This window comes from Apaloderma vittatum, unplaced genomic scaffold (assembly GCF_000703405.1).
Source record: "Apaloderma vittatum isolate BGI_N311 unplaced genomic scaffold, ASM70340v1 scaffold23784, whole genome shotgun sequence".
Lineage (NCBI taxonomy): Eukaryota > Metazoa > Chordata > Aves > Trogoniformes > Trogonidae > Apaloderma > Apaloderma vittatum.
Genome location: NW_009711325.1, coordinates 38,711 through 49,867, shown reverse-complemented (window position 1 = coordinate 49,867; position 11,157 = coordinate 38,711). Strand labels below are relative to the sequence as shown.

The window sequence follows — 11,157 nt, the reverse complement described above, 5'->3', positions numbered from 1 at the left end:
AAGCATGATTCTCCCTAAAAAAGTTAAAGCAGATGTGGCACTAGAACTAAGAAAGATTTTACCTTGAGTTTAATATGGTGTTTGTGGGGACAGACATAGCAGAGCCAAGTCTATAACTTGGCAAAAAGTTCAGGCACAAGGGTGAACCGCTGTAGTTACCAAAAGAAGCAACCCAGCCTCTGCTTACTTCCCGATGTGGTGGTCAGCCTTTCTAAAACTGTAGTCATAATAGGAACAGCACAAAGTGTGATTGCTGAAGTCCAAACTTTTTTTCATCCTAGAATAGCTTGTGCCATCACAGAGCAAACTGAGTTGTAGATGTGATCCTGTTGAAAACAAACTTTTTTTTTTTGATTACTTTTCAGTTAGAAAAGTCAGATCCTTAATTTGTTCTAATGCCTTACATACACTACGTGTATTTGGGCTGGTGTGAAGGAATTACTTTGTAGGGACAAGAGAAAACAAATGGGCCAGGGAAACAGTTGAACAGCTTTTGGCAGGCACTGGAAATTGCTGCTGCTGTTGGACTCCAGCAGTAATTTAATAAGAGGGAAAAGACTGTTTTGAGTAGAAGTAAATCTCTGAACTCTGAAGTTATGTGGGAGAGCCACTTACAGTCTGGAGTATGAAATTATTTATCCAGTAGTAACTATTTTTAGTGAATTTGTCTAGGCAGGGGTAACATTGTATGACTAAAACTCTCAGATGCTTAAAAAGGACAAAAGATTTGTCCTTTTTCTACAGGCTATTCTCTCAGGTTCTCTACTGGCACTGCTAATTGTGTCGTAAATTAGAATAGTTTTTGTTAGTGCTGAGTTTGGGGTCAGAGGGTTTGTTTTGCTTTTGTTCTTTTGTGCATTTTCCTCCTTTGCAACACAATAAAACTGACAAAGTTTCATTTGGTTTGCTGCTTCCAAAACACCTTAGGTAGTGGTAGAACTGGCTGAAACCAGTGCTCTCACCCTGAGACGTGCTCTCTCCCTACACTTCAACTTGGCTTATGCAGCCTGATTATTCAGGGCATTCATGTAGCATTTTTTGCATTACTTTGAGGTGGTGTCTTGATTCTCTGAAGGAGAGGGGCATCTTCACTTCAGTAGTTACCTCTTACTGGCTGTCGTAACGTAAGCAGCCTAGTCAAGACGAGGTGTGGATATGTTCACCTTTGCACCCAGTCAGGTGTATCTTTAGGGTTAGAGCTGGTCAGAACAAGCTACATGAGGATAACTTGATTTTTTTTTTTTTTTGCCACAGTGTTAACCTGTACATTAAAAAGAAGAGGAAAAAAAAAAGTTAAGCCAGTTTTAGGTGAAATGCTAGGCGAGTATTTTATCTATAGAGGCTGCTCTACAAGGCATAGTTCTGTTTTATCATTTCTCTAGAAACAGAGCCAGTTTCAGAGATCTCTGTTCACTACCCACTTGTTCTTTCCCTCTGTGCTTCAGGCAGTGCTCTTCCAGTGGTTTTTATGATTAGCAGGCATATTTTTTAACCTGTATTAGTGAAATATTCTGATTTTAAAAAACAAGAGTAGAAGAACTCTGGAAAATTGTTGCTACTTTTTTTTTTCTCCTTTAATTTGGATCATTTGACTATCAGGGCTTATAATGCAGCCCATCAGGATGAAAGAAGCAAGCATATGCACAGCTGGGAAGAAGTGGTTTTGAGTGAAGGAGGGCAGCAACCTCTTGAAGCAGCTTTTCCACTAGCAAAATTGCAGCATGCAAAACCTGCTGCGAGCTTATATCATCTTTGGGTCAGGGACTATCTCAGAAGATGCTCTGAAAAATGTAACAGTACTTGCAGCGAGGCAGTGGTTGTTACATGGTAACTTGCAGGCAAGCAATGCGATTGGTGATATGGTACGTTTTTTTATGATTTTTTTTTTGAAGTAGTATTTTAGTGCCAGATGGTAAGAATTATTTTCCATTTCTAAGGGGTTTGATTTAGACAATGGTTCTAGCTGAAGTCAGAAGACTAGTTTGGTGTGCTGTTTTTATGAGACCTGAAGTTTCTAGTGCAGTCTTCATGCTACAGACTTTGGATTCTGAATGATACAACTTCTAGTGAGGAGGAGATGGTTCAGCTTTAGTGTTGAAACTCAGATTTGAAATATGCAAAGGAAACCTTTTTTTCAGTGTTGAAGGAGAGGAGAGATTGTATTTCTAGAGTAGGGTCAGACTTCTCTTAAATTTTACATTTGTACTTGCTAGTTTCCAGAAATGATACGATCTCTTCTAAACATAATCAGGTAATTATTTATATTTATCTATCTATTTCTAGTAAAGGAAATTCATATATTTGAGCCTTTTGTGCAGAATATTAGCGGCAAATGTGTCTTACAGATCAAAAGTGCTTGTATTTATTTATTTGAAACAAGAAAGATTAATGCGAAAGAAAGTGGTTTTAGGCTTATGACTTTTGTTTCTTCTGTAGTATTGCCTTTAATCTTCCATATTTGATTTCTAATTTATTTTTTTTTCCTACACAGACTAATGCAATGATGTGATAAATTCTGATAGCACTGTTACTCGTTTCCAGTCCTTCATATATTAGGTGTTTCTTTGTACTGGATTTTTCTGCCAGAAATGGAAAGCATGAAGTCTGCCTTGCTGAGTTACATTCAGATTGAAGGTCTGCTGTCTAGTTCTTAGCTATTCTTTTATCATAACAAAGTGGATGGAATGTCTTAGATGTGTAAGGATGAAAGATTACAGACCTTATATCAAATATCTTTATAAGATAACTTTCAGCCCCAGAAGTTAGCTGCATACATCATGTTCCCTGCCTCTCTAGGTGCTTAAGTGCAATTAGGTTTTATAGCAGACCATTGCTGTTATTTTTTTGTGCCTTAAGAAAGGAAAATGTGCTTTGCTTGATGGGCATAATGATTTATGCTGCCAAGCTGAGATGAACTGTAAGTTAAAAAAGTCTACTTATTGAAAATAGTGCATAAATAATTTGCTTTATTTCTTTCTCTGTTTCAATCACATTGTTTTATTTCTTCTTTCAGCTGCCAGCTTGTGGGGTCCATACAAAGACATGTGGCAGACTGTAATGAATGCCATTTGGAAAAGGCAACCTGAAGCTATTCATCGCCTTGACCAGGTTTTAAAGAAACACAAATCTGACTTCATTTCTCTCTTCAGGAATCCGGTACTGGACTCATATTCTCTTGTGGGATGAATTGGAGAGCTGATGATTTAATCTATTTTGAATTGTTGTATTATATACTATTTAGGCCCTGACCATTCTTTTCATTCTAAGTTTTTTACAGTACATAACACAAATGTGTTACAGAATTCTTGTTCTGCTGTTATTTTATGTCTTGTGCAGGATAATTTTATCTACAACTTTCTTCTGCTCTCATTATTTGAATGCTATTTTGAAAGGAATAGTAAAAGTAGTAGATGATCCATCAGTCAAGTATTAGGTTTGTGCTTTATTTCGGACACACAAGAGACAAAAAACCCCCTATTTTGTCTCGTCTTGTTCCATGCTTATACTTCAGTCAGATTAATAAATACACGGAACACATTAATTTATAAAATATAGAATGTATCTTGTTAAGAATGTGAGATGATGTGGAAAAACATACTGGTGCTTGGCTGATGGATTGCAAGGTAGAAACTAGAAATATATCTTCTTTCAGTGCTATTGCTTCTGAAACAGTATATGGCTTTTTAATCTGATAAGAAAATTTACCAATCATCTATAGAGTTTCATCAGTATATTTTAGCGTCTGAGTTTAATAGAAAAAAGAACGAAGCAGAAAATAGTGCTTTGGAGTAATGCAACAGCTCTGCTCAAAGCGCAGATGTCTTTCACTGAGATGATACCAATTCCTGTTGAGAGTTGTAACAAAATTTACTTTCAGTCTTCATTATTCTGAGTAAACTAAGCAGTGATTGTGTAAGGTTATTTTTGGTATGTTCCCACGGAGACTGCTACTGTGCAAGTGTGAAGCATTTTTAGGATGCCTTTACTATCTCTGCGTTGAAAAACGCTGCCTTTGTTTTTATGATAACAGCCAAACCTGAACTGTGTTTGTGAGGGAGCATTTATGTGTAAAGCTTTATTCAGTATTTATCTTGGCATTTTGAGTAACTTCCGATGCTTGTTTCTCTTGCAGTCAAAGAATGTTCAACAGCATGAGAAAGTTCAGAAAGCAAGTACAGAAGGGGTTGCTATCCAGGGTCAGCAGGGAACTAGGCTTTTGCCAGAGCAACTCATCAGAGAAGCCTTTATCCTCAGTGACCTCTTTGATATTGGAGAGTTGGCAGCTGTTGAGCTCCTTCTAGCTGGTGAGAAGGGAAAATATTTGAGAGCTGGAGAAATACAACTGAAATAGGGCCTTCTTATTTAAGTCTGTGCCTAATATGAATGCATGATTTGGTCAAGGCCTTAGCTTCCCAATGTACAATGTTCTTAAAAAGATGTTTCCTGTTGCTGTAATGTAATGTGATAACAGCGTTCTGAGCTTTGATGTTTGTATTTCATGCAGCTATTACAAAAGGGGGGGCAATTTGAGGCATTTTTATGATTTATGTTATCATCGAATTTAAAAATAGTATAAAAAGAATCGATTGAGAATTTTTCTGTAAAGCACTGTAGTAGTATTGGTTCTTCAAATTATGTATTAGAGTCATATTGATGTGTAACTATTTGGATCATATTCTAAGAACTGATTAGTAAGAGAAATATTCTGGAAAGTGACATGTACTTTGCTTGTAGAAAATTGATTCCAGAGTTATTAAAATGTAATTGCTAGTTATTATTACCAGCTACTGTTCATTATTAACTTCTTAAAAATTAATTGAAGTAGCAGCTTGTGAATTTGTCGCCTGTGGTAAGCTGTTTTTGAGTCAACCTTGCTTTCTATTTTGATCTTGAATTTTCAGTACAAATTCAGACACATTTTCATTTTGAATGTAGAAAAGATACTTTGCTGACAAAGAGCCTGGATTGATTATTAAGACGGGTAGATATCAGATGCAAATACCATTCGGACTAGGATATTTATGGACTTGCACTTCATATTTCTTTTTAATTTTTTTTACGTTTTAATAGTTGAATATAAAATTTTAAAATAGCATTCAAAATATCTGTGATTTCTTTTGTTTCAGCCTGTAACAAATCAAAGTGACCAGGGTTGCTTTGAATGCTACACTTGCATTTCAATTAGAAATACAAATAGAGCTGTTATCAAGGCATGCATGTTCAGCTTCCTGTGACTATTCTGCGCATTTTCACTCCATAGGAGAACATCAGCAACCTCATTTTCCTGGCCTTACAAGAGGTCTCGTGGCTGTCCTGTTGTACTGGGATGGAAAAAGGTGCATTGCCAATTCACTACGAACCCTCATTCAGTCACGCCAAGGAAAGTCATGGACATTGGAACTCAGGTCTGTATCCGGTTTTTGCTTTGATGGCTTTAAGGACTGATTAGGCTCAAGGGAATATGAGTATTCTCAAATTTGTTTGTTCCTCATAACCTGATGCAGCTGCTTTCATTATGCTTTTGAAACATAATGTTCTTTTTTTCTTATTTTTACTGGGTTATCCCTTTTACTTCCTGTTCTTTCATGCTGCTTCAACTTTTGGCAGTGTTTTGCTTCAGACACCCTCCCAGTCAGCATTGCTCTAAGTAGTGATGGTTATTAAGTATTTCAGATACTGGATTTCTGCCCTTACTGTGTTCCGACTTCCCCTGTCCTGCGAAACAGACAATTGTGCCTCTGCCTTTATTTAAAATGGGTGCACTATCTACTGGTGAATGTAATATGCTAACATTTTTTTACTTTAAAAAGAAGCCAGTATGCACTTTCTCTTTCCAGTGCACAGGGATTGCTTGAGTAGAGAAAGATTAAAAGATATGTTTAATGTAAATACAAATTCGGAAACGTAGAATAGATTGCTTTAGATCTAGCTCCAGCACTTCCATAGAGAGTGATTGGACAGTTGCATTTACTAATAAGAAAGAGGCTGTGAGCTTGTGAGTTACGTGCGTCTTCTGTATAGTACTTTTAAATTTTGGTAGAAATCTTAACTAGCTGAACCATGTTGTGTTTTCCTCTTCCGTATTCCTGAACCTACAGTTATCTGGAGACTTTGTGTCCATTTAGCGTAGTGTTTTGAGAGGGCACTGCTTAGTTAGCAATACACATTAAGTTACTTTATGTCTGTAACATATTTGTGTTTTCTGTCAGCAAATACAGTTGATGAGATTAAATAACTTAGACTTCCTCTGTGACTGGGTATGGCAGGATTAATTGTTAAAATTGTATTCTTTCCGTTATAGCCAAGAGTTAGTGTCCATGACAACGCAGTTTACAGATGACCTAATGGAGCAAGGTTTGACTCAGAAGATCCTCACTCTTGTGTCTCACATCGATTTGAACAACGAATTTGATAAACTCCAGAGAGAGCGGGGATTGGGCAGTGAGAAACATCGCAAAGAGGTAAATACTCACTGGGTGCGAACATTCTTTTGAATTGCTGTGCAGCTTAGAATACGGTTAAGAGAGATGAAGTGATTTTTTTTTTCTTTCCCCCACTTTCTAGTTTCTGTTCTCTGCCTTTGCAAGCTCTATTACTGTCTGAGGGATCATAGTAACTACTCCGCAGCTTGTGTTGTACCAGTGTGTAATCCACATTGTTTACTGTGTTTCTGTTTTGTTCTTTCTCCCTGATGCGAGGACATACCTTATCTTTAGTGAAGAATTGTAATCAAGTACAGTAAGGAAGTAAGCTTGATATTTGCACTATGTTAATTTTTTCAATTTTTTTTCCTAAAGATTGTATATTAAATCATATGCTTTCACTGCTATTATTATAAACGTCATCTGAATAAAAATAGAAACTAAAATTCACAAATTATTAGAACAGGTTGAAAGCAAGTATAATCAGGCAAATGATGCTCTTTTTAATAATCCAGTTCTGTTCGTATTAACAGAAGCATTTCTAACAGCAAAGTGAGAATTGCTTGAAAATGAGTTCTCATTTTTCTAATCCTTGAACTTAATTGAGACTGTGACTAACTGCACAGTATGTTCCTAGAAGGAAGATTTTTAAATATTATTGTTTTAATTTCTGAACTTCTTTCTAATAGGTGATCTGTCTAAAAACTATTCTATGTTGTAATCAGTCAATTTGTTTTCCACCAAATAAAGAACTAGTTTTACACTATTGCTATTAATCTAGAAACTATGCAGAGAACATCCTTCTTATTTACTCTCAATTACCTTAATTTCACTTAAAATTAATTTAATACTTAATGTTAGAAGTTTTTTTTTCTCTTCCTTTTAGATGGACGGCTATATTTCCCTCTGTATTCGTTAGAACTATTATTCCTCTAGAGTCTGTGCTTGCTGTGTTAAATGTTGAAATTTTTTTCTCTATCACCAAGCATATGATTTTATTGGAAAACAAGTGCTTATAGCTCTATTTTTTATTTAACCAGGTACCATGGATATAGAGCAAGAATGTTATTAAAAACTTGTAATTTAGCTAAAAATTCCACAGTTTTACAAAGATTGTTTTGAAAGGCTGTTAGTGGCTTGTATTTTTTTTTTTACTTTTAAATTTCTGCTGTTTTCCTCAGACTTAAGGCAGTTAACTTCATTCCTCCTCCCAAGCTGAATTTTAACAAATGAAATAAATGTTTCTAACCAGGTATCTTTTTGTGTAACTGTTAGGAAAAAAAAGACAGACTTTGTTTTCAAGAGCCATTGTACTTAATTGTATCATATCATGCAATATTTTGCCAGATAAAAAGAAAAAAAAATTTTTAGTATGAAAGTGCTTGGTAGCCTTTGTCAGGCATGATATTTGTTCTGTATATAATAGTGGATGATAGATTTCATTTATGTTTGTATTCTAAAGTTGATATAAATATTTTGTTTAGGGGAAGAAATTTCTAATTGTAAGTATTTTCCCTATTTTTCAGTGTTTTAAAAGTTATGTATTCATATAGTCAGTTGAAGGCATCTCTTTTTTGGGGCAAGGGGAAGACTATGACCTTATCATGATGTAGCTTCCAGTGCAGTTGTGTGTTAGAGACTGGAAATGTGTGATATGTTTATAACTGCACAAGTTCTGTGTAGATTCATGCCTCCTGATGTTGGCAGAGATACTGCTTTTGTATACGGTCACCTCATGTGAAATACATGGGAATATGAATGCATCTAACAAGCAGAAGTGTGACTTTTTGTTGTTTAGCAATTAAAAACATGTTATTTAGCAATTAAAAACATTTTCTGCAGCTGCTGTCTTTAGAGTAATTTGTAACTTAACCTAGTCATACTGATTGACTGAGAAGGACAAATCGAACATGTTGCCAGAATATTTATACTAACTTTTTTTTTGGTCGGTTTTTCTTTTAAAGGTTTCTGACCTCATTAAAGAATGCCGACAGTCCTTGGCTGAAAGTCTGTTCGTCTGGACCTGCCAGTCACCCCTGAGTAAGGATGACACCCTCATCCTCATAAGTTACCTGGAGAAAGTAACAGTGGAAGCTGATGGCTCGTTGGACAGCGTGAACTTGTCCCTTCTCATGGCTCTCCTTTATTGCTTTGATGTCAGCTTTCTGGAACAAGGCACGGAGGATCGTGAAGGTAATGCTGGCAGGTTGCCCAAATGGGTTATTTTGTGCAGATGGATAAATTGTTTAACTGGGTTTTGTTATCGTTCAGGATCAAATCAGTGGGATTTCACTGGTTTGTTTTCACATTCATTTACTGGGTGTTGGTGTTGTGTTTTGTTTTTGTTGTTCTTCAAGATTTGATGCACCGGCTCCCTCTGCTATCAGAAAGACAGTATATAGCAACGATACACACTCGTCTTCAGGAGTCTCAGCCTTGGAAATTACCAGGCCTGCAAGCTACTGTTCGATTAGCCTGGGCGCTGGCATTACGAGGAATATCCCAATTGTCCGATGTGACAGGTTAAGTTACCCTCAAGTGCAGTTGCTGCACATTGGTATTCAGAGCTTGCGAGTGGTGCAAGTCAAAGTATCTGTTAACTTTTTGAAGTGTTAGTATTTACCGTAATGATAAAATTGCCATTGCCATTCCTTTTTAAAGTTTTCTCAGCACGTGAGTTTGGTTGTGGAGAACTGAATTGCTCTGAAATGTACACAGATTTAGAAATAATTGGTTACTAGAAGGTAGCATTGCGTAGTGTCTCATTGAAGTGAAAAAGATTTTAATATACTGAAAAATGTGAAAGGTTGCATTTTAGCAGCTTTAGTATCATTTGAACACCTAAATTGACAATACATTCATGCTTAAGACGTCTTACATCTGTAAAGGTTAAGCCTCAGTATCTTGGAATGGATAAATCTGTTTTTAATTTTTTTTTAATCTCTTTCTACTTCACAAGCTTTCCAGGCTTTCTACTTGGTGTGAATTGAGTCTATTCCAGAATATCCATTAAAGAAAATGTAAACATTAAAAGTTTAATTAAGGTTGGTTTGTAATTCTTGGTTCACAACCTTGGATTTGATTGAGTAGGTGGAGTATACACTTGTTAACGCTTATTAAAGAGGAAAGTTGAGATCATCACCTGACATTAACTTGCCTTTTCCAGTCTAGTGTTCTCCTGTACAGTAGAAAAAACACAGTTCATAGAAGCAGGTCGATTTGCACGTCATCCAGGTATTCTGAAATATATTTCATTTGGTAGCAGATAATTGTAATTTATTTTTTTTCCCCTCTCTCGTGACTGTTGTTACCCAGCTCTTGCAGAATTCACTGAGGCGGATGAAGCAATGGCAGAGCTAGCGATTGCTGATAATGTCTTCTTGTTCCTCACTGAATCTGTTGTGGGCTCTGAAAATTTCTACCAGGATGAATTTTACATTCGCAAAATTCATAACCTCGTCACAGACTTCCTTGCACTCATGCCAATGAAAGTAAGTTGTTTGTGTGAGTAGTGGTTCTTGAGGAATGTGAGCATCTTGTCTATTTTTCTAACATTAGGACAGGTAGCCCAGAGATTCAGATACGACCCTCAGCTCGAGGTGCTGCAGCTCATAAAACTTGTTGACTTTATAGAATGCGTATGATTTACAGTTTGTTTTCCACCCTAGAAGTAGAATGTGATTTTTAAAACACTTCAGGGTGGTGAGATTTGAAAAGCAAGCTTCTGTGGTGGTAGTGGTTTTGTTCGCATGATTAAAATGGAGGCTGAAATTGAAGGCAATGTATGTGGTTATCGATTTTTTTTGTTGTTGCTGCTGCTTTTTTCTTTTGATACAGAGTAGTGCACTGAGTTAACTTTCATTTTGTTTTTTTTCCCCTCTCACTTTTGTTTTATTATTTTACTAATTATCTGTTTCATATTTAAGGAGAGGGATTCTGCTTTTTCGGTAATATCAATTGTTGGGAAAATAAGCAGCTGTTTTCACTAGAACAGCAGAAATGCTACAAAAGGGTTTTTAAAAGAAGTTTTAAGCAATTAAAATGGTTTCATTTGTGCAAGACCTTGTATTCTAGGCATGGAAAATGAAACTGCTTTCATTTAATAGATGGAGGCTTTATTTTGTGACCTTCATTGTATTAAGCTGTAGTTGGAATTGCCAAATAATTACTTTTTTCAATGTGCAAAAAGAAGGGTTTAAAAATATATTTTTCTTCATTGTAACCTCACAGAATGAGGACAATATTGGCAGGAAAAACAATATTTGAACCTTAAGAATCTTTGAGGGTGTTTATGAACACACCATAGATGGCTTCTAGGTTTAATACCAATTTATTTCTCATCTGTTGTTATTGCATGTTTTTTTTCAAGCTGTCTTTTTAACCCACAGGATATCCATTGAACAAGTATAATGTCAGTTCAAGCAAGTTCATGTTGATAACTCTACAACTGTATTTCTGCTGGACTGGCTGCCTGCATACGGCACTTGCCACGTCGTTATCAGGCTTTGGACACCCTTAGAAGGCTCCATGCCATGGTGTCTTTTGTAATACAGACACAGTAGCCTTTAGGAATCTTTGGAATATATGAGGAATGTGTGAGGTACATTTTATGGAAGTTGCTTAAACAATCAAGTGCAAACAAGTTTGGAACTGGGAACTTTATTTATGAGGCTCTCCAGCCACTACTCCCCGAGTCAGTAGCGCTGCAGGGGCTTACCCTGGCCAAAGTGTAAGG

The 11,157-nt window shown here is 36.3% G+C and overlaps 1 protein-coding gene across 1 annotated transcript in view; it reads left to right on the top strand.

Moving 5' to 3' along the window:
- NUP205 (nucleoporin 205kDa) overlaps positions 1-11,157 on the top strand; it is a 51,553-nt gene that overhangs the window by 2,642 nt on the left and 37,754 nt on the right. Inside the window, 7 exon segments of the mRNA XM_009867619.1 lie at positions 3,014-3,156; positions 4,133-4,304; positions 5,261-5,405; positions 6,302-6,461; positions 8,387-8,615; positions 8,780-8,944; positions 9,738-9,913. Of these exon segments, the coding sequence (XP_009865921.1) occupies positions 3,014-3,156; positions 4,133-4,304; positions 5,261-5,405; positions 6,302-6,461; positions 8,387-8,615; positions 8,780-8,944; positions 9,738-9,913 (1,190 nt within the window).